Source organism: Trachypithecus francoisi, unplaced genomic scaffold, assembly GCF_009764315.1.
Source record: "Trachypithecus francoisi isolate TF-2019V2 unplaced genomic scaffold, Tfra_2.0 Lachesis_group10, whole genome shotgun sequence".
NCBI lineage: Eukaryota > Metazoa > Chordata > Mammalia > Primates > Cercopithecidae > Trachypithecus > Trachypithecus francoisi.
The window spans coordinates 24,906,878-24,929,246 of record NW_022681455.1 but is presented as its reverse complement, the minus strand read 5'-3'; the positions used below and the strand labels follow the sequence as shown (position 1 = coordinate 24,929,246).

Below are 22,369 nucleotides of genomic sequence, written 5' to 3'. Positions count from 1 at the left end.
ACAGGAGGCTTTGGGTGAGGAGCTTTAAGGCAACTCATTCTCAATTATCAGAAATATCTGCCCAATATTCGAGACCAACCTGGGCAACATGGTGAGACTTCACCTTTACAAAAAATAACAAAATAAGCCAGGCATGGTGATACACGCCTGTAGTCTCTGCTACTCAGGAGGCTGAGGTGGGAGGATTGCTTGAGAGGAGATCCAAACCAGCTTGGACAATATAGTATGACCCTGTCTTAACAAATTAACTGGGTGTGGTTGCATGTGCCTGTAGTCCCAGCCACTCAGGAGGATGAGGTGGGAAAATTGCTTGAGCCCAGGAAGTCAAGCCTGCAGTGAGTGGACAGAATGAGACCCTGTCTCAAAAAAAAATGGAAGAAAGGAAGAAAGGTGGGGAGAGGAGGGGAAGGGAGGGGAGAGGAGGGGAAAGGAGGGGAGGGGAGGGAAGGGAGGGGAGAGGAGGGGATGGGAGGGGAAGGGAGGGGAAGGGAGGGGAGGGGAGGGGAGGGAAGGGGAGGGAGGGAAAGAAAAGAAAAGAGAGAAAAAAAGAATTATCTGCCTAGCTTTGCAGTTATAAACATGCAGTGCTTTTCTCACCTGAAGCCAAGTGAACCAGCTCACTTGGTAGTGAGTTAATACCCTTCTTACAATCTATTTTTTGGGGTGTGTTTAGGCTTTTACATAAAACTTCCTGATGAGAAAATCCCCTTTGGCAGAGCAGAATTGGCTCACTATTGCTGACATTTCTAAGAAAGAATTGCTTGGGCCATGAGCTGCAGTTCCAGGTTACATCTGCCTTGGCTTTGGCTCAGTGTGATTTTCTGGTGAAGTGGCCCCTGGTGTGGATCTTCTAGAATCAGGTAAAGAAGAGAATTTGGCCCACTCTTCTAGCTGTTCACACAGGCAGGCGCCAAAAACTGGAGCCACAGCAGGGCAAGCTGGCGCCCCTGAGGTCCCTTCTGGGGAGAAAACTGTATTTTAATGGCAGTCTACTAAGTAAATTTGTTGTTTGGGGAACCAGATGGACATAATTGGCACCGAAGATAGTAAGAGCTGACTGCCAAAGTATATTCCCATTTAATACTATATAAAAATCAGAAAATAGCCAGCCCTTGGATCATTATTCCAATGAAATTATATAACATTTAATAAAGTTAAACTTTTTTTTTTTTGAGATGGAGTCTTGCTCTGTCACCCAGGCTGGAGTACAGTAGCACAATCTCAGCTCACTGCAACCTCTACCTCCTGGGTTCAAGCAATTCTCCTGCCTCAGCCTCCCAAGTAGCTGGTATTACAGGTGTGTGCCATCAGGTCCAGCTAATTTTTGTATTTTTGGTAGACACAGGGTTTTGCCATGTTGGTCAGGCTGGTCTCAAACTCCTGACCTCAAGTCATCTGCGCGCCTCAGCCTCCCAAAGTGTTGTGATTACAGGCGTGAGCCACTGCACCCAGCCTAATAGAGTTAAACTTTGCTCCCTAGTAGGCTTAAACTGGGCTTCTCTGTCCCTGAATTACCGTTGAAAGCTTTTCACATTAGATTTCTGTAAGGATGTGGATGGAATGAGGGTCAAGTAGTTTCCGAATTGCTCTCTGGCTGTGAAAAATGTCTTCATGCCATAAACAGCCATACAGATGTTTTATTAAAACCAAGCCAGAACTTTCAGGGGTGAGGGTCGTGATTTTTGGCATTCTGGAATGAATATTTTGATGTGGTGTACATGTGTGTTTATATAAGAGGCATTACTACATAATTGACTAATTTTAGTTATTTCTGATTATTCTGTTCCCAAGTTAGCATGAAATATGTGCTCCGTGAAGCCCTGAGACCCAGTAGATAAAAACAGGGCAGTTTTAGGTTGTTCTTGATTTATCTGTATTTTATCTTGCTCTGCTCTGCTACCAGCCTGATGAGATGTTATCAACTCCACAGGTGGCCTTTACTTGTAGGGAATCAGAAATATTTGTTATGAGTCATCAAAATAAAACTGTTCTACAAATAGTCTATAACTGTGTCCACTTTGGTTTTCTTGTGTTTCAGAGTGGAGTATATTCTATGTGACAGTGTTGGGTTTTACTCTTACTGTGCTAACAGGAGGTTTCACTTGGCTTTGCATCTGCTGCTGCAAAAGGTACCTAGAGTGCTTATTCATGTGAAACAGAGACCCTACACTAGGTGTGTTTTGACAGCTTAGGAATTGTTTACTTGGGCTTGGTAAACTGCTAAGCTGTTTATTATCATAATGCACTTTCTGCCACAAAGCATAAGTGCCTAAATCAATGGAATATTAGAGGCAGCCTTTTCTCACTGAAGCTCTTGTGTTTTCTAGGAGGGTCAACGATTCTATATCATATCTAATGTTATTCTCTATCGGTCTTACGTTATATTCACTAGAGCGGTACTGTTTTCTCACTCAACCACAACCAACACAGAAGACTTCTGTGACCAGTGTTTGGGAGTTTCTCTGCACACGCCAATCAAGCAACAGTTTTGCAGTGGACACCAGCTGGGTGTCATCCAATTCAGTTTTGATGCTGTCTGCCTGGAGATAGCATCACATCCCACAGGTTAATTAAGGACTCAGTCCCCAAGACTGCCCCCCACCCCATTCAGATGCCAGTTACTTACCCCAGGTTGTTTTACGTGGGCGTCTGACTGACTATAAATTGGATCCCTCAGTTCCCTCTTTGGGTTCAGTTATTTTGCTAGGGTGGCTCAAAGAACTCAAGGAAACACATTGGTTATTTATTACAAAGGATATTACAAGGGATACTCATGAAGAGACGCATAGGGTGAGGTATGGGGAAGGGGCCTAGAGCTTCCATGCGCTCTCTGGGCATGCCACTGTCTGGGAACCTCCATGTGTTTGGCTGTCCAGAGGCTCTCTGAACCCTGTCGTCTTGGGCCTTTTATGAAGACTTCATTGGATATTTATAGAAAAGTAGTTGGACATAAAGGGTATGATGTGATACTAACAGGCTGTGGGGAAGCCCAGCAAGGGCTGTCCAGATTCTTCTGAGCCTCTCTGTAAAGCACTCCATCCTCCTGGGTAGGAGGCAGAACTCTTTCTGAAATGAGCGTTTTATGACCTATAATCAGACAAAGTAGGTCAGAGAATGTCTTTACAGCCGGCTCCGAGACAGAAAGGCAGGGGAAGGTTCTTGCTTTGGGGAGAATAAAGAGCAGGTGAAAGGAAGGCAGGAGAAGGTCAGAGAGAGGGACATTCTGTTTTCTGGGGCCTAAAGTGCCCCAGCATTGTAACAAGGGCCGTGGGAGTTATTAGCCAGGAACCGTGATGAAAACGTGCATACAGATATATATATATATATATATATATATATATCTCACAAGTACCTAAGTGGCCTTACAGGTCTCAGTAGAGGAAGGAGTTCTGGAAGTATACTGTTACAAATGGTAGGTTTTGATTATTTTCATTATGTAAAGCAATAATCTAATCCACCTGAATTGTTTTAAATAAATTTGAAACTGTGAGGCAATAACACCGCCAAAGAGAACTTTTGCTTTAGGTGTTTCCTTTTTCCATGGAGCTGACCTCTGAGAAGCCTCAAGCAACCTCACTGGCCAAATCTTCCAGAACCCCATGCTCAACCCTCTGTCCTAGAAGAGAGCATCAGGCCCACTCTTTCATGTGAAACACTGTAACTGCTCTCAAAAGGTGTGATTTTTTAAAAACATATATTTTAATCTGGGCGAGGTGGCTCACGCCTGTAACCTCAGCACTTTGGGAGGCCAAGGTGGGTGGATCACTTGAGGTCAGGAGTTTGAGACTAACCTGGCCAACATGGAGAAACCTTGTCTCTACTAAGAATACAAAATTAGCCAGGCGTGGTGGCGCATGCCTGTAATCCCAGCTACTCGGGACTTGAGACAGGAGAATCGATTGAACCTGAAAGGCAGAGGTTGCAGTGAGCTGAGATCACACCATTGCACTCCAGCCTGGGTGACAAAAGCAAAACTCTGTCTCAAAAAAAAAAAGTATATTTTAATATTTATTTTTCAGAAATCACTTATAGATTATTCTGGTTTCGTGATTACGTTCCCAAAATTAAGACTGGTGAAAGGGAGCCAGGTGCAGGCACTTAGAGGCCTAAATCCCATTAAGTTTTCCCAGAGCCATATGTGACCCTACTGTGCATGGCAGTAAACATCTTGAGCTTTGTGACATGTCTATCAAGTAGAAGATGATGATGCTAGTAGTGAAAACTGTGAGCATGTATGAAGTATTTGCCATTGTGATTAATGGCTAAGTGCTTTGTATGTATTATCTTATTCAGTCCTCTCATCAACCATGTGAGACAGGGACTATTCTTACTCCCAGTTTACAGGTGAGGACATGGAGGCACAAAAGTCTCAAATAATTTTCTCTAAATCACCAGCTAGTAAGTGCTAAATTGAGACCCATGCTTCTGATCATCATGCTCTCAGAAAATTGCTTTTATGCTGTGAAATTACTATTTTGTTCTCTACATGCCTTTGCATGGTTTGGATGTCTATTTCCAAATAATCTCTGTACACAGGATGGGGCACATGGGACCAGCCTAGTTTTCATGTGTTGAGGGGAAAAAAAAAAGAAAAAGATGAGGAGCAGCTGTTGCTAATTAATTGTGGGAATTTATTATAATTTTTGCTATTTTTTTCTGATTGCTAGTTCATAACACCTTTTCATTACTGCAGCATTGGACATTGCAGAGTGGTATAGGTTTAGGGGAACATTTGCTCATCCAGGCTCTTATGAATAAGGAATTACTCATGAAGAAGAGCTCCCTGGGCCAACACAGAGGTGTTGAGAATTGCACTGAAGGTCCCTGGCACTGCAGCCTGAGGCTTAGCTGAGACCTGTCGATAGGTGGGCAAGAGTGATGTGGCTGTTTATACCCCGAAATGGGTTTCTCCAAGATGCATAATGCCCCTCTGAGCTCTGACCTGGCCTTGCGTATGTTTCTTTAATCAAAGATGCCAACCATCACATCATAAAGGCAAAATGTTTCCTTTAGTGTCTTTACTGTGCGTTAAATCCTAGATCTCAGTTACCTTTCTAAAGATCTGAGTTGAGTTTTCATTGTTCCTTTCAGACAAAAAAGGACTAAAATCAGGAAGAAAACAAAGTACACCATCCTGGATAACATGGACGAACAGGAAAGAATGGAACTGAGGCCCAAATATGGTAAGACAGTCTCCAGAATGACTGCCTGGCACCTTTCCACAGTTTACCCTCGGTATGCCTGAGGGCTAACTTGGAGCAAGGGAGAACGATCAGCTGGAGTCAGCACTTTAATTGGGAAGGAAGAGTGAGGCTGGGATTCTGTGATGAAAAACAACCTTCAGGCCGGGCACGGTGGCTCACGCCTGTAATCCCAGCACTTTGAGAGGCCGAGGCAGATGGATCGCCTGAGCTCAGTCGTTCGAGACCATCCTGGGCAACATAGTGAAACCATCTCTACTAAAAAAATACAAAAAAAAAAAAAAAAGCCGGGCGTGGTGGTGGGCACCTGTAGTCCCAGCTATTCAGGAGGCTGAGGCAGAAGAATAGCTTGAGCCCGGGAGGTGGAGGTTGCGGTGAGCTGAGATCGCACCTCTGCACTCCAGCTTGGGCTACAGACTGAGACTCTGTCTCAAGAAAGAAAAAGAAAAATAACCTTCATCAATCCTGAGGATGTGCTAATGTGGGCGTGGGGGCAGGAGGCAGTAGGTTCATTATAAATTGAATGAAATTTTGGCATAATACTTCGAGGCATTAATGGATGAGGGATAGTGAAATGTTGTCAGCTAGGCACCTACCAATGACCACAGGGCAAGACTGCTTTTTAAACAGAGGTGTCCCCAGCATCTGCTTTTTTTCCTACTCCTGGTTGGAGGGTGGAGGCAGTTGAAGACACTCCCTCAGCTCAGCTCTGAATGCTATTCCCTTTAGGTCTGCTAGGGCAGAAATGCAGCACGAGGACATTTGGACTTTAAAGCCTAACATTTTTCAGCAGCTGCATTATCTAATTAGCCATTGATATAGATGGACACAAAGGCTTTACAGAAAATTGACTTCCTTCACAAAGTGTATTGATCCCTATGCTTAGGAGCACCACTTGCCCACCTCGGTTAACTTTTTCATTCTTGTTTATTAACTCTTGCATACTTAGTGAAACTTCTCTGGCCCTCTGAGGCTGCTAAACACCGATTCTATAGATTTTCCATAATTCTGGGCTTATGACTAAGTTAATTTTTATGGAAGATATAATCTTTTTCAGAGTTGTGAGGTGCAAAACATTGTTCACAGTGAGTGTTGAATGCCTATCCTGTGCACAGGCACCAGGTTAGGCCCTGGAGACTGGGAGAGGAGGAAGCACAGAGCCTGCCTTTACAGGAGCTCGCAGCCTGCGGGAGGATAATTATACTGGAGCGCAAGGAGTTCTAATGCATGGATGACACCGGGTAGGAACACTCAGGTCAGAATGACTGATCGTATACAGAGAGTGTAGCTAACAGGGCTTTGGCAGGAAGAGCCTCACAGGAAGAACAAATAGTAGCATACATTGAGGGCTCACCATCTGCATTGCATATCAGAAGTATTATAGTGACTTTTACCTAAGAGTACAATGTGCTTTAGGTGGCATTATCTCACCCACCTTTGTCTTAAAATACACTCATCCTTCTGACATTCCCGTTTCTATTCATAGAACCCCCATTCTCATTGCCCCAGTTTGAAACCTCTGTCGCTGGTGCTCCACACACACTGCCCCCCATTCCAGACACCTGCACCTTGCTAGACTCTTGCCCTCTTTCCTCATCATTACTATCACCACCCCAGTTCAGGTCCTTACAGTTTCACCTGTGAACTAATAGTAATAATAATAATTAACAGGTATTTAATGTCAAATATATACTAAACACATCTGAAGTACTTTACCCATTGAATTCTAATCCTACCCGTAGCGGTATGAGGTATGTGCAATGATTATCCCCATTTTACACAAGAGGAAACTGAGGCAAAGGAAAGTTTAGCAACTTGCCCAAGTTACATAGCTGGTGAGTGCTGAAGGTGGGGTGGAGGCCAGGCTCTTCCTCTACATTGCACTGCCTCTGCCTTGGTCCGTTTGGGCTGCTCTAACAAAATGCTGCAGACAAGGAGGTTTATGAACAACAGATATTTATTACCCACAGTTCTGGAGGCTGGGAAGGCGAATTCAGCATCTGGGCAGGGCCACTTCCTCAGAGTTGGTGCCTCCTCACTGCATCCTCACATGGTGCAAAGGGCAAGGCAGCCTCTGGTGCCTCTTTTTTTTGGAGACACAGTCTCGCTTTATCCCCCGGACTAGAATGCAGTGGCACAATCTCAGCTCACTGCAACCTCTGCCTCCCAGGTTCAAGCAATTCTCATGCCTCAGCCTCCCAAGTAGCTGGGATTACAGGCACCTGCCACCATGCCCAGCTAATCTTTTTTGTATTTTTAGTAGATACAGGGTTTCTCCATGTCGGCCAGGCTGGTCTCAAACTCCGGACCTCAAGTGATCCACCCGCCTCGGCTTCCCAAAGTGCTGAGATTACAGGTGTGGGCCACTGTGCCTGGCCTCTGGTGCCTCTTTTATGTGAGCACTAATCCCATTCGATCACCACCCAAAGGCCTCACCTCTTGGTACCACCATTTAGGCGTTAGATTTCAACACATGAATTTGTGGGGGTGCAAACATTCAGACCACAGCAGCCTCTATGTCTACTGTCTATCTTCCATCCTGCATGCTGTGGTTTTATTAATATCTCAGAACAACATTTTAATAGTGTCATTTCTCTGCTTACAGGATAAAATCCAAACTTCATGGTTTACTTTGTATTCATGTGCTTTTCTGTGAGGTTCCTGCCTCTCTCTCTCCAGCCTCTCCTTCATTATTTCCTACATGAATCATTTGCTCCAAACAAACTAGTTTTTTTCTAAATATCCCTGGATGCTTCTGCATACTCCATGCCCTTCCGCTGTCCTCCTGTCTAAATTCTCTTCTTTAGATCTCACTGATAGAGACAGGAGACAGCCAAGGGTCCCTGGTGAAACCGCACCTCCAAGCCTAAAACAGCTTGAAGGCTGAAAAACCGGACTGCTGGTCCCTGATGAAGGCCCTACCCTTTCCCAGCTGATTCTCTCTAAATAATGTCCACCTGGCCGGGCGCGGTGGCTCAAGCCTGTAATCCCAGCACTTTGGGAGGCCGAGACGGGTGGATCACGAGGTCAGGAGATCAAGACCATCCTGGCTAACCCGGTGAAACCCCGTCTCTACTAAAAATACAAAAAAAAAAAAAAAAACCTAGCCAGGCGAGGTGGCGGGCGCCTGTAGTCCCAGCTACTCCGGAGGCTGAGGCAGGAGAATGGCGTAAACCCGGGAGGCGGAGCTTGCAGTGAGCTGAGATCCGGCCACTGCACTCCAGCCCGGGCGACAGAGCAAGACTTCGTCTCAAAAAAAAAATAATAATAATAATAATAATAATGTCCACCTGCACACTGGGGAAAGGGGTGGAGCCACAGGAGGTTCGCGTCTTTGCAGTGGGGAGGAGCCTGGCCTCTTCAGTTCCTGTGTGGTAACCTGGGATTCAGTCTGGGAGGCAGGAGGTTGTTGGCAAGACGCCCTCTCTATTTGCTGAGAGTTTTTGTTTCCCTTTTACCCAATAAAGTCCATTTTTCTCACCCTACTATGTGTCCGCGAGCCTAATCTTTCCTGCTAGTGTGACAAGAGCCTGGTTTTATCTGAACTAAGGAGAAAGTTCTGCAACATCACCCTATGGGAAACATCACTGAAGCAACCCCAGCCATAAGTACATGTGCTTATTTCCTAATTCATATACAATTTAAAAAATATCTTACCTGTTATGAGCCATCTTTTCATGAGTCTATGCCCTTTCTGTCTTTTTTTTTTTTTTTCCCTGAGACAGGGTCTTGCTCTGTCACCCAGGCTACATAGCAACACTATCATAGTTCACCATACCCTTGAACTCCTGGCCTCAAGTGATCCTCCCACCTCAGCCTCCCAAAGGGCTGGGATTATCGGCATGAGCCACCGGGCCCAGCCAAGTCTATGTCTTAAACCCCTAGCTAGACACCATAAATCCTTTGAGAGTAGGAACTGAATCTTATACCTGTTCTGTCTCTTAGGTTGACCCCCTGAAATCAAATATTCTACCAAACTTATATTAACCAAATGGTAAAATCACAGAAGCTTTCATTTGTTGGATGCTTACAATGTACTAATGGCTGGGCCAAGAGAGCGTTACATGCACTATTTCACTTAATCCTCACCATAAACTCATGGGGTAGATGCTTTGTTATCTTCCAATTGAATAGAGGAGGAGACAAAGCTCAGAGAGGTTAGGTATCTTCCCCAGGGTCAAGCAGCTGGTGAGTGTCAAAGCTGGGGCAGGAGCTCAGGTGAAACATCAAAGCCCCTGCAATTACTTGCTAGGAAACCCAAACCGCCTGCTGTTTTGAGTGATTGCTTTCAAGGTGCAGAGAGCACCACTCCGTGCTCATCACAGGACCTGCAACCAGAACGACTGACAGCTGGAAGCGAATCATGGCATTTCTCCTCAGATGCTTCTCTGCTTCTCTGTAGGTATCAAGCACCGAAGCACAGAGCACAACTCCAGCCTGATGGTATCCGAATCTGAGTTTGACAGCGACCAGGACACAATCTTCAGCCGAGAAAAGATGGAGAGAGGGAATCCAAAGGTTTCCATGAATGGTTCCATCAGAAATGGAGCTTCCTTCAGTTATTGCTCAAAGGACAGATAATGGCGCAGTCCGTTGTAATGTGGAAGGACCCCATAGGAATCCTTGAATCCAGGACCAGTCAGTGGGAGTTACAGCACAAAACCCACTCTTTTAGAATAGTTCATTGACCTCCTTCCCCAGTGGGCTAGATGTGTATTGCCACATACTAAAAGACTGGTTTGTGAAGGCACAAAACAAAACAAAAACGTTGCTCTTTTAACTGAGATGCTTGTTAATAGAGATAAAGGCTGGGTGAAACTCTAAGGTATATACTTAAAAGAGTTTTGCGTTTTTGTAGCTGGCACAATCTCATGTTAAAGATGAAAAACTATTTCTATCTGTAGAACCTTAGAGAAGGTGAATTAAATAAGGATTTAAAGAGGGATGGTTTCTCTCTTAGCCACTGTGATTGCCTCTAAGGAACAGCATTCTAAACATGGTTTATCTTGTAGCACCTGCGGTCAGATGGCTGTGTATGTTAAAATAGCTTATCTAAGAGGCACAGGTCATCTTCTGTGGAGGTACAGAGAGTCTTGCGTGTAGCAAGTTTTCTGTGCTGACGGCAACACACAGTGCAAAGCCCTCCTGATTTTCAATTCTGTGCTATGTCAACGGCAGTTTTCAGCTCTCTCAAGAGAGTAGCTGTTGGCCATTCAAGAGCTAAGGAAGAATCATATTCTAAGGACTGAGGCGATAGAAAGGGGAGGAGGAGCTTAATGCTGTGTAGGTTGAAGGTAGCATTGTAACATTAAGAAAAACGACACTGACTCCTCTGGGTGTTGTTTAGCAGTCTTGTTCTCTAATGTAAACTGAGCCCCAGTTTACACTAAATGCAATAGAAGTGATTAATTCATTAAACGTTTATTATGTTCTGTAGGCTGTGCATTTGGACTGCCATAGATAGGATAATTGTGTATATATTCCAAAACTCTGAAATACAGTCAGTCTTAACTTGGATGGCATGGTTATGATACTCTGGTCCCCGACAGGTACTTTCCAAAATAACTTGACATAGATGTATTCACTTCCAACGTTTAAAAATACATTTTTCTACCGAATAAATCTTATTGCAAACATGAAAGACAATTAAAACATTCCCACCCACAAAGCAGTACTCCAGAGCAATTAACTGGAGTTAATTGTAGCCTGCTACGTTGACTGGTTCAGGGTAGTTCCCCATCCGCCCTTGGTCCTGAGGCTGGTGGCCTTGGTGGCACCCTTGGCATTCTTTGTGGTCAGATTAGAATGAGAGATAGAACCAGTGTTGTGGTACCAAGTGTAACCACACCTAAACAATATCCTGTTGCACAACGCTTTTGTAACACATGGGAAAACTAGGATTGCATTGCTGATTAAGAAGCAAGGTATTTCAACCACCAGGGCAGGAGTGCCAGAGAAAATCTTCCCCATGGGCTCCTAAAAAAAATTCAGCTTTTAGGTGCTTTTGTCATCTCCTGGAGTATTCATCCTCATGGGACCATCTTATTTTTACTTATTGTAATTTACAGGGGAAAGGCAGAACTAAAAAGTGTGTCATTTTATTTTTAAAATAATTGCTTCTGCCTACACTTTCTGTATAACTAGCCAATTCAATACTGTCTATAGTGGTAGAAGGAAAATGTGATGTATTTTTCTTTTAACCAGTATTGAGCTTCATAAGCCTAGAATCTGCCTTATCAAGTGACCAGGGTTATGGTTTTTTGCATGCAAATGTGAATGTCTGGCATAGGGGACAGCAGCCCAAATGTGAAGTCATTGGGCGTAACAAGGAAGAAGGGAGTGAACATTTACCGCTTTATGTACATAACATATGCATTTTACATACTCAGTTGATCCTTAAAATCAACCTTGAAGAGGAGATATTATTATTCTTATATTGCAGATAGCCCTCTGAAGGCCCAGAGAGGTTAAGTAGCTTGCCAGAGGTCACAGCCAAGATGTAGTGGATCTAAGCACTGAAAGCAAATTTTTAAAACTGTGGTGTTCTGCTTTCCACTACACAAAGAACTCCTGCCTTGATGGATGGAGGGCAAATTCTGGTGGAACTTTTGGGTCACCTGAAAGTTCTGTTCCCAGGACTAAGAGAAATTCCTTTTAATGGGTCCAGAGAGCCAAGGACAGAGAGAGAGAGATGGCCTGTATAGTCTCCTGTGGATCACACCCTCCCTCTAAGTTTGCAATGGACTTCTCCTGCCCCTCCTCCTTTTCTGTCCTTGGCCATCTCAGCCTGGCCTCTCTGATCCTTCCATCACAGAAGGATCTTGAATCTCTGAGAAATCAAACAGCACAGTAGTGATCGGAAAGTGGGTCCTGTCTTGTTACCCCATTTCTCATCAGAACAAAGCATGAGATGGAATGACCAGCCAGTGTTCTTCATGGTGGACTGCTTATCATCGAGGGTCTTTGGGAGATAAAGCCCCCTAAGAGCGTTGGACAGAGAAAAACAGGCCCTAGAATATGGGAGTGGGTGTTTGTAGGGCTCACAGGCTAACAGGCACTTGAGTTGCTGGTTTACATTCAATGAAGGAGGATTCATACCCATGGCATCACACGGCTAAGCATTTGTATGACTAAAGAACTATCTGAAAAACATGCAGCAAGGTAAGAAAATGTACCACTCAACAAGCCAGTGATGCCACCCTTTGTGCGCGGGGAGGAGAGTGACTACCATTGTTTTTGTGTGACAACGCTATCACGGACTGTTTGAATCTTGGTTTTGTTGCTTAAAATGTATTATTTTTCCCTATGTGTTGACAAGGTATTTCTAATATCACACTATTAAATATATGCCCTAATCTAAATAAAGGTGTCTGTATTTTCTGTAATGCTTATTTTTAGGGGGAAATTTGTTTTCTTTATGTTTGGGTGTAGAGGGATTTCTCTTGAGTATGGGTCAGCAAACTGTGGCCTGCAGCCTGTTTGTGCATGCCCCATGAGCTGAAAAGTGGGTCTTATGTTTTCAAATGGTTAAAAATAAAAAAAAAAAAAATTGAAACGTGAACTATATGAAATTCAGATTTGTGTTCATAAATAAAGTTTTATTGGAACATATCCACATTCAGGCTGGTCTCAGACTCCTGGGCTCAAGTGATCCACCTGCCTCTGCCTCCCAAAGTGCTGGGATTACTGGTGTGAGCTACAGTGCCAGGTCCCACTTAGGTCTATTTTAAATTTAGGCCCAGTTAACCACTGGGGATTTATCTTAAGGGATTGGCTCTTTCAAGTTCATATTTGTTCACATAATTTTACTGAGATAAATGCTTGTTGAGGTATGAGAATGGGAATAGTGGTATTGTAGTTAAACTAATTAAGTGGCTCCTGGCTCATCTTCAATCCTGTAAGAGTTCTGTATTAGTTTACTGAAAGAGCAAATACGAGGCTAAGGAACAAAATCTTTGTATTTCAACAATGATGACTTTCCATTACTGAAACTAAAGGTATATTTATTTATTTATTTATTTAGAGACAGTCTCGCTCTGTTGCCCAGGCTGGAGTGCAGTGGTGCAATCTTATTTACTGCAACCTCCGCCTCCTGGGTTCAAGTGATTCTTGTGCCTCAGCTTCCTGAGTAGCTGGGATTACAGATGTGTGTCACCACATTCGGCTACTTTTTATATTTTTAGTGGCGACAGGGTTTCGCCATGTTGGCAAGGCTAGTCTCGAACTCCTGGCTTCAAAGGACCCACCCGCCTCAGCCTCCCAAAGTGTTGGGACTACAGGCATGAGCCACCAATGACTGGCTAGAAAATAAAGGATTTTTAAAAAATATTTTTTCAGTGTTGTGAGCTAAATTATTTTATTTCTTGCTTTGTTTTGTTTTGAGATGGAGCCTTACTCTGTTGCCCAGGCTGGAATTCAGAGGCGTGATCTCAGCTCACTACAACCTCTGCTCCCCAGTTCAAGCGATTCTCCTGCCTCAGCTTCCCAGGTAGCTGGGATTACAGACGTCCACCACCACGCCCGGCTAATTTTTGTATTTTTAGTAGAGACAGAGTTTCACCATGTTGGCCAGGCTTGTCTTGAACTCCTGACCTCAAATGATTTGCCCGCCTTGGCCTCCCAAAGTGCTGGGATTCCAGGCGTGAGCCACTGCACCCGGCCGACTAAATTAATTGTATTACTTCAAAATTCATAGGTTGAAGCTCTAACCCCCAGTACCTCAGATGTATTTGGGGATAGAGCCTTTAAAGGGGTGATTAAGTTAAAATGAGTAAAATGAGGTCATTAAGGTGGGTCTTAATCCAATTGACTGGTGTTCTTATTAGAAGAGATTAGGACCTGCAGGGAGACATCTGGGGCACACAGGCACAGAGGAAAGATCATGGGAGGACATGGCAAGAAGGCGGCCATCTACAAGCCAAGATGAGAGGCATCAGGAGAAAACAAACCTGCTGACACCTTGATTTCAGTCTTCTAGCATCCAGAACGCTGAGAAAATACATTTCTGTTGCTTAAGCCACCCAGTCTGGTATTCTGTTATAGCAACACTAGCAAACTAGTATACAGAGGTAACTTAATCAGCCTAAGATTTAGCATAAAACTCCTATTTTAAAGGTTCCCAAAGTGAAGTATTATCCTGTTGATCTTAGAGGAAAGATGAGATGTTTCCCAACATTAAATCCTCAAGAGAGACCTATAGCCTCAGTGACTTCACTGAAAAACAGTCATTCCAGAAGGGGCCACAAGCAGGGGCTGGTATTTCATTGCTCTGGGTGCTGGTTACATAGTGTGTTGTTTCTGAGAATTCACTGAGCGATTCACTTATTCAATTATGTATCTTTTTTTTTACATGTATATTATAGTGAAATGATAGTTTTAAAAAAGCTACCAATCTTGCCAAGTTACCTTCAAGGTCAGTTATGAAGAGGTACTGCCAGGGATTTCCTAGGTAGAGATGAAACAGTTCTGTATCTTGATTCAGGTGGTGCCTACACAAATCTAACTACTGATGTGATCAAATTAGGTAGAGCAATACAAACACTCACATACAAATGAGTGCACATAAAAACGAGTGAAATTGGAATAAGGCCTGGATTAAGTTTTGCACTGGTATCAGTTTCCTGGTTTTGATATTATATTACACAGGTAATAAGCGAACCACTGGGTGAAGGGTACATGGGACTCTGCATTATCTTTGCAACTTCTTATGGATTTATAATTATTTCAAAATTAAAAGTTAAAAGATGTTCAGAAGGAAGGCCAGATCCACATGAGCAACAGTGAAATAAGCATTTCCATTAAAATCAGGATCAAACAAAGGAAAAAAAAAAAAAGAAACAAAGTCACCATTTTTCCAACTAATTGGTCCCTAGAGCCTCTCTTTCTGAGTTGAGATTAGCGAGCAGCAAAGCTTCCTTTATTTGAAGCCTACATGGAGAGTATTATCACCTCTGTTCTCCTAAAGATGATGAACCCAGAGTTACAGGACTGAGACTTTATTGCAGCAGGAAGAGAGCACATAGGCTTATATGGTCATGCCTGGCATAGTGACGTTTCTGTCAATGATGAACTGCATATATGATTTATGGACCCATGAGATAATGGAGCTGAAAAGTTCCTGTCACCTAGTGATGTCGTAGCCATCAAAAAGTCCAATGCAGCTCAATGCATTACTCACGTTTGTGGTGATGCTGGTGTAAACAAACCTGCATTCTCAGTTGTATAACAGTATAGCACATACAATTACATACAGAATATAATACTTAATAAGTGACTATGCTACTGGTTTATGTATTTATTATATTGTACTTTTCATTGTTACTTTACAGTGTACTCCTTCTACTTAAGAACAGTTTATTGTAAAACAATATGTGGCTGGGTGCAGTAGCCCACTCCTATAATCCCAGCACTTTGGGAGGCTGAAGCTGGAGGATGGCCTGAGACCAGGAATTTGAGACCAGCCTAGACAACATGGTAAGGCCCCATCTCTATAAAAAACATGTTTAAAAGTTAGCTGGGTGTGGTGGCGAATGCCTGTCGTCTCAGCTACTCAAGAGGCTGGGGTAGGAGGATCTCTTGAGTGCAGGAGGTCAGGCTGCAGGAAGCCCTGATGGCTCCAGCCTAGATGACAGAGTGAGACCCTGTCTCAGAAACAAAACCAAACAAACGAAATACTGGCTTATACCAGCAGTATAAACGTGTCTTGTTTACTGTGCCTCTTGATTGCATTATTTTCTCTTGTGCTTCAATTCATCTCGTGTTGCTTTGTTCATCACGGTCCCCGAGCATACAAAGTCCATGGCTATTGTTGCCAGTAAGAGGCCAGTCACATCAAGTGACTCATCTTGAAACAAGAGATTAAGGACTACCAACCAATAGATCAAGGAGTTATAGCAGCTTTTGAGGCCCACTGCCTGGGGAGGAGAAGCTTTGCTCAGGTTATTACTGCAACAAAGGAAGACACAGAGAAGACGCTGATACAATTCTGAAAGGATTACATCTATGACTCCATCAGGACCCCTGCTTGGGCTTGGGGTGATGTTACCAAGGAATGTATAAATGACATCTGGAAGAAGACACTCAAGAGGCTCATTCGTGACTTCAAAGGATTTGCCAAGGACAAGGAGGTTGCAAAAAACAACAAGGCTGTGGTTGAGACAGCAAACAATTTTAACCTGAGGGTGGAAGGGGAAGATATTGAGGAGCTCCTACAGGTGGTTCCTGAGGAACTGACTAATGAGGAGTTGTTGGAACTGAAACAGGAACACATACCTGAAGAAGAGGCAAGGAAGAAAAAACTGCTGGAGAAGAAAAAGAATCGCCATGAAAATTCACAGTGAAGAGTTGAGAAGCTTTTGCAGATCTCAGTAAGTGCCTTAAAAATTTTGAAAACATGGGCCCCTCAACACCAAAAGGGTTTCATTAACAGAGAGGAATGTTCTTTGTGCATTTTCTGCTTACAAGCAAATCTATGATGAAAAAGGAAAGGAAGCCAACTACCATGGACATATTTCTGATGCATGACAACTCAGAAGAACCTCAGGTAGGTCCTTCAGGAAGTGCTCCAGAAGCTCCTTGTTATCCTAGCTCCATGCATTTTTTTTTTTTTTTTTTTTTTTTTTGAGTCAGGGTCTCACCTTGTCACCCAGGCTGGAGTGCAGTGGTGCAGTCACGGCTCACTGCAGCCTTGACTTCCCAGGCTCAAGTGATCCTCCCGCCTCAGCCTCCTGAGTAGCTGAGACGACAGGTATGTGCCACCAAACCTGGCTAATGTTTGTATTTTTGGTAGAGACAGGGTTTCACCATGTTGCCCAGGCTGGTCCTAAATTCCTGGGCTCAAGTGATCTGCCTGCCCCAGACTCCTGAAGTGCTGGGATTATAGGCATGAGCCACTGGGCCCAGCCGTCCCTGCGTGTTATTGCCCCTGAAGACCTTCCAGCAGGGCAAGATGAGGAGGTGGGAGACAGAAATATCCATGAATCTGACCCTTTGTAGGCCTAGGCTAATGTGTGTAATTGTGTCTTAGTTTTTAACAAAAAAGTTTTAAAAAATTTTAAAATACAAAGAAGTTTGTGGAACAAGGATATAAAGAAAATATATTTTTATACAGTTGTGCAGTTTGTGCTTTAAGCTAAGTGTGATCACAAAAGAGTCAAAAAGTTAAAAAAATTTTTTAAATTTATAAAGTAAAAAGTTACAGTAAGCTAAGGGTAATTTATTATTGAAGAAAAATATTATTTAATAAATTGAGTGTAGCCTAAGTGTAGAGTGTTTGTAAAGTCTACAGTAGTGTGCAGGGTATGTCCTAGGCCTTCACATTCACTCACCACCCACTCACTGACTCAGCTTCCAGTTCTGCAAGCTGCATTCATGGTAAGTGCCTTATACAAGTGTAGTTTTTAAATCTTTTATACTCGATTTTTACTGTACCTTTTTAATGTTTATATACATAAATACTTGCCATTGTCTTACAACTGCCTACAATATTCAGTACAGTAACATGCTGTGCAGGTCTGTAGCCCTAGAAGCAACAGGCTAGATCCTATAGCCTAGCTGTGTAGGAGGCTGTATCATCCAGGTTTGTGTAAGTACTCTATGATGTTCGTACAAGGATGAAATCGCCTAATGACGCTTTTCTCAGAATGTATCTCTGTTGTCGAGCAATACGTGATTGTATAATGTGAGACGACATTTGCAAAAACATTCATGTCCACTAAACCACTGGGCAGGGGTGTTGTTTGTGTTCTAAATTATGGTAGGGCTGGCTACAATGGTGCACTCCCATAATCCCAGCACTTTGGGCGGCTGAGGCGGGAGGGTGGCTTGAACCCAGGATTTTGCGACCAGTCTGGGCAATACAGTGAGACCCTAACTGTTTCTTCCAAAAAAATGGAAGAAAAATTAACTGGGTGTGGTGGCACGCGCCTGTGGTCCCAGGTACTTGGGAGGCAGAGGTGAGCAGCTTGTTTGAGCCCAGGAAATTGTAACAGTGGAGCGTGTAGGAGAGAGAGATAGGCCAATCTGTGATGCCTGGCCTATACCCCTTTCTGTGACCGCCACCCCTGCAAACCAGGTGAATTCTCAGTTCAGCTTAGCAAACATTCTATGAGCACACACCATGGACAAGCCCTTCTCTGGGTTCTAGGGTACGTCATTTCACATGCTGGCTCCTTCCCCAAGGCACTCACTGATTACGGGTCTCTGGGGAGGGAGTGCTGTTTACACAAATGTGAACTGGTCTAATATCATCCAATAAAAACTCAAAAGATCACCAAGCAGGGGAAAAAAAGCACAACCAGACACCTTAACACAGGGAGAGAAAATTTTGTTAATTCAACATTTACACAGCGTTGCACACACAGCGCTGTCTGCAGACTAGACACTAAAACACACAATTGTCAAAAACTAGAAAAATGAGTTATGTCCACGTTTAAAAAGCAAAACTTTATAAATTCCTTAGCACACTCATTCCCAAGTTTTATCCCACAAAGTATAGCATGAAACAATGACAACAGAAATATTCAAGTAAAATGCTATTTAAAATAGCTACACACAGGTAATTAAAACACTAGGATCCCGTTTTTAGAGGAAAAAGACATGTGGCACAATTTCAAGTTCCTAATTGAAGTTAACAATAAAACAGATTTGCTTACATTTGCTTCTGATCTTTATTTCTGCTGTGTCTCTTTAGTAGAATGAAGAAATGGCACTTCACATAAAATCGTATTTAAAAGCTCCTAAAATGCATAAACAGGTGCAGATCAGCTCTTTAATGAGAATTCCTGCATAGCTGGAGGAAGTTCAAGGAGAACTGTTTTTTCAAGGCCAATAGAATCTTGTTATATGCCTAATTTCATCTACATTATCATCGCTGGGAAGTGCCTGCTGAGAACTCATGGTAGCAATGCTGGAAAAGTACTTTCTTCACAGGAGGTGTTCAGTATAACGCAATAATGCCTGATAAATCCAAGTAAGGTCAATCTCTCCCTCTTGGTCTAGATCAGGAGCTGGCAAACTTTTTCTTTAAGGAGACAAGTAGTAAATACTTTAGGCTTTGCAGGCTATACTGTCCTCGTCCCAACTCTTCAACTCTGCCAAGAAAGCAGTCCCAGACCATATCATCAATGAATGGGTGTGGCTATGCTCTAATAACATTTTATTTATGGACACTGAAATCTGAATTTCATAGAATTTTCAGGTGCCATGAAATATTGTTCTTCTTTTGATTTTCTGCCCAATCATTTGAAAACATATAAACCATTCTTAGCTCACAGGTTGTATAAAAACAGGTGGCAGGCCAGGTTTGGTTCGTGGGCCATAGTTTGCCAACCCCTGATCCTTTTCTAGTCCATGTTGTAAAATGTACATATTTTAAAAATCCCATTACATATGGCTACTTTATTTAAAAAAACCACAAAAATGTTCAGTTAAAAACCCTTCTCTTTCTTCCCACAACCAAGGACCATTTTACTAAACAATAAGCTATTTCCTTTAAATTAGAAAATCGATCAAGGATATACAATGAGTTTCTGGCCTCAATTTATGAACCCATGAGCCAAATATGCAAGAAGACTCAAAATGTGCCACCCAGCCAAAGAATCTACTGGCTTACAATGTTAAAAATGTATTTGGAAGTATTCCTGCACACTTCTCAGCATTGGTAATCCAGAGTTATAAAAAATAATGTTGGAGCATTTGTAATCTTAATAGAAAAACAATGGATATATCTAAATCATAAGTCATTAAAATGTGATATAAAACCACTTACAGACTATACAAATAAAGAGCAGACATTAACTGTCAAAATGCTGAGTATGTGATTCTTGACAGGGCCAGGGCAGTGTCACTAGGAAGAATTTCAGCTCTTCTTTCTCCTTGAGACCTTGGGGATGTGGCTAGTACACCCCAGGCCAGATGCTAGGCAGTTTCCTGTGTGCACAGGGACTTGCCAGACCTTTAGTTACTCAACCATAGCTTCCCAATGGCTCAATGAGGGATGTTAAATCCTAGGTGGGGTTCAGGAGTAATTGAATCTAGCATGACTTTCATTCACATTTTCCTTCCACAACCCAGAATAACCACAAGATGTAAGTGGAATCTACAGAGAGAGAGATGGGGAAAGGAAGTCGCTTCATCTCCACCTACTTGGTCGCCTAATTGGATTTGCATCTGTTTAAGATTATGGAGTCTTTCTTTCAAAGTGAGAGGCAACGCCGGTCATAGGGGCTTTTTGTGTGTGTGTGTGTTATTTGAATGATGAGCTATAAAAACTCTCATTAGATAAAAGGTGCCTGAAATTCAAGGGCTCATGCTTTTTCTAGAAAGTGGACTGGCAATTACAGAAATTCTTTCCCTTTTGGGCTGACTGTGGTGAAAGTGCTTTTGCTCTTTTGGAGGTAAGGAAGCAGCATCACACCAGGACAGAAAGAACAGGCTGCAGGTGACAGCCACTTACTCAGGCTCAGGTGGGTGGGCAAGTTGCATTGGCCTCCTCCCATCTTGGCAAAGCTACTGACAGTAGGCAAGGAAGGGCTGGGTGGTGCTGCTCATAACAAGGGCTCTTGTATGTCCTTAGAATTTTCATTTTCTTGTAAAGTGCTTTTACTTTCTCTCTGGCTCACAATATCGCAGGGAACTAAGTAAGGCCTGTATGGAATCTCCACTGTATGCATGGGCTGGGAGGTGCTCAACACACACCCAGGGCAACAAGGCAACAAGGCCACTTGGGGAAGGAGCCAGGCCACGCCACTGCGTGCCTTCCATCCTACCAAGCTCCTTCTGCTATTCTTTGCTTTACACTTCAGCTCATTTCCTCAAGGAAACGAAATGAAGTGGTGAACAGGACAGAAATGAAAATAGAATTCTTTAAGCGGTAAATTTAGGACAATAAAGATGTCAATTAAAAAATGGTTCCGGAACAGGGAGAGGTTCATCCTCACAGAAGCACGTGCTTCATCCTCACAGAAGCACGGACAATTCTGTGCTATTTATTGTCTTTGAAAGAGGGTTCACTCAAACCTCTGCCGCAACATCTCTAGATGCACATTTGGTGCCTTCAGTGCTGAGCTGGCAGATGCTGGGGAGGGGTGCTGTGCCCCTCACCTGCCTACCAGTCACAGTCAAGGGTCTCCTTCAAGGTGTTCTGGGCCCATGTTCTGTAGCAACGTTGGGGATGGTTGTGTCACTGCCCAGGCAGTGATCAAGCCTTTGTGACAGCCCAAGGGGCTGGGCCTGCCTCATGCTGTGCCTGCTCTGAGGCAGGCGGGGCTGTGGTGGGGAGCCAGGGCCTCATTCTGTAAACCCAGTGCTGGTTCTCCGGGAGTCTGCAGTCACAGGCACGTGGCATATATTGGTCCCTAGTTAGGTTAAGGGCAGGGGCAGGATTTGCATCTGTTTAAGATTACGAGGACTGGATGAGTTTTGAAAAATTCACAATTCTGAAAACCTATTAGTTCATTTAAAATAATGGATGGCATGTACCTATATATGTAGGAAAGTCTCCTTTTAACTTTTTTTTAAAGAACCAAAGAATTCTACAAGCCCCCATAACACACATACTTGAGTTCCAGATACTCATCAATGCCATACTTGGACCCCTCTCGCCCAAGGCCAGACTGCTTCACTCCACCAAAAGGGCATTCCACGGAGGAAATCAATCCTTCGTTGACGCCAACCATGCCCACTTCCAGCTGCTCTGCCACTCTCCAGATCTGGGCTGGGTCTTGAGAGTAAAAATATCCTGTCATAGGGATAAAATGCATTTAGAAAAGTCATTAAAGACATCATGTCTAAAGATGAGGGCACCACTGATGACTTTTTGTCCAGTCACTTGGGTCTAGAGTCTTCCCTGCTCCCAGATAAAGTCCCAGGTTGGTCTTGTCCACTTTTTCATCTCAAAACCTTTGAAAGTCACCTCTTGCTTCAAGTCTACTCTCACTATCTCCTATCGAGACCCTCTTCCTGTTTTCTACTATTCAACCCACCCTGCACACCTGTTAGATTTCCACATGACACTTTTGCCCAAGCCTTTCGATTACTCCTGATTATAAAATACGGTTAAATTCCTTAGTGGGTATTCAACACCCTCTTCCCCCCAAGTAGTTTCAATCAACACTTCTGGCTTCACCTTCCATTACTCCAATCACCAACCATCTTCTCCAAACCTGTCA

The 22,369-nt window shown here is 43.4% G+C and overlaps 2 protein-coding genes across 10 annotated transcripts in view; one reads left to right on the top strand and one right to left on the bottom strand.

Annotated features, from left to right (window-relative positions):
• Nucleotides 1-12,816, top strand: part of KIAA0319 (KIAA0319 ortholog) — a 101,285-nt gene extending 88,469 nt beyond the window's left edge. For 7 of the 9 annotated variants that reach the window (XM_033216384.1, XM_033216387.1, XM_033216385.1 and 4 more), the window contains 3 exons: nt 2,039-2,129; nt 5,092-5,183; nt 9,604-12,812. In XM_033216384.1, the coding sequence (XP_033072275.1) occupies nt 2,039-2,129; nt 5,092-5,183; nt 9,604-9,782 (362 nt within the window). In that variant the 3' untranslated portion in view covers nt 9,783-12,812. Of the gene's footprint in view, nt 1-2,038; nt 2,130-5,091; nt 5,184-9,603 lie in introns of all 9 variants that reach the window. The other 2 variants (XM_033216380.1, XM_033216388.1) reach the window with 2 other exon arrangements.
• Nucleotides 12,817-18,509: 5,693 nt separating this feature from the next.
• The window catches only part of ALDH5A1 (aldehyde dehydrogenase 5 family member A1), a 39,225-nt gene continuing 35,365 nt past the window's right edge, over nt 18,510-22,369 (bottom strand). The window contains exon 10 of the mRNA XM_033216377.1: nt 18,510-21,939. Coding sequence (XP_033072268.1) covers nt 21,734-21,939 — 206 coding nt within the window. The 3' untranslated portion in view covers nt 18,510-21,733. The remainder of the gene's footprint in view (nt 21,940-22,369) is intronic.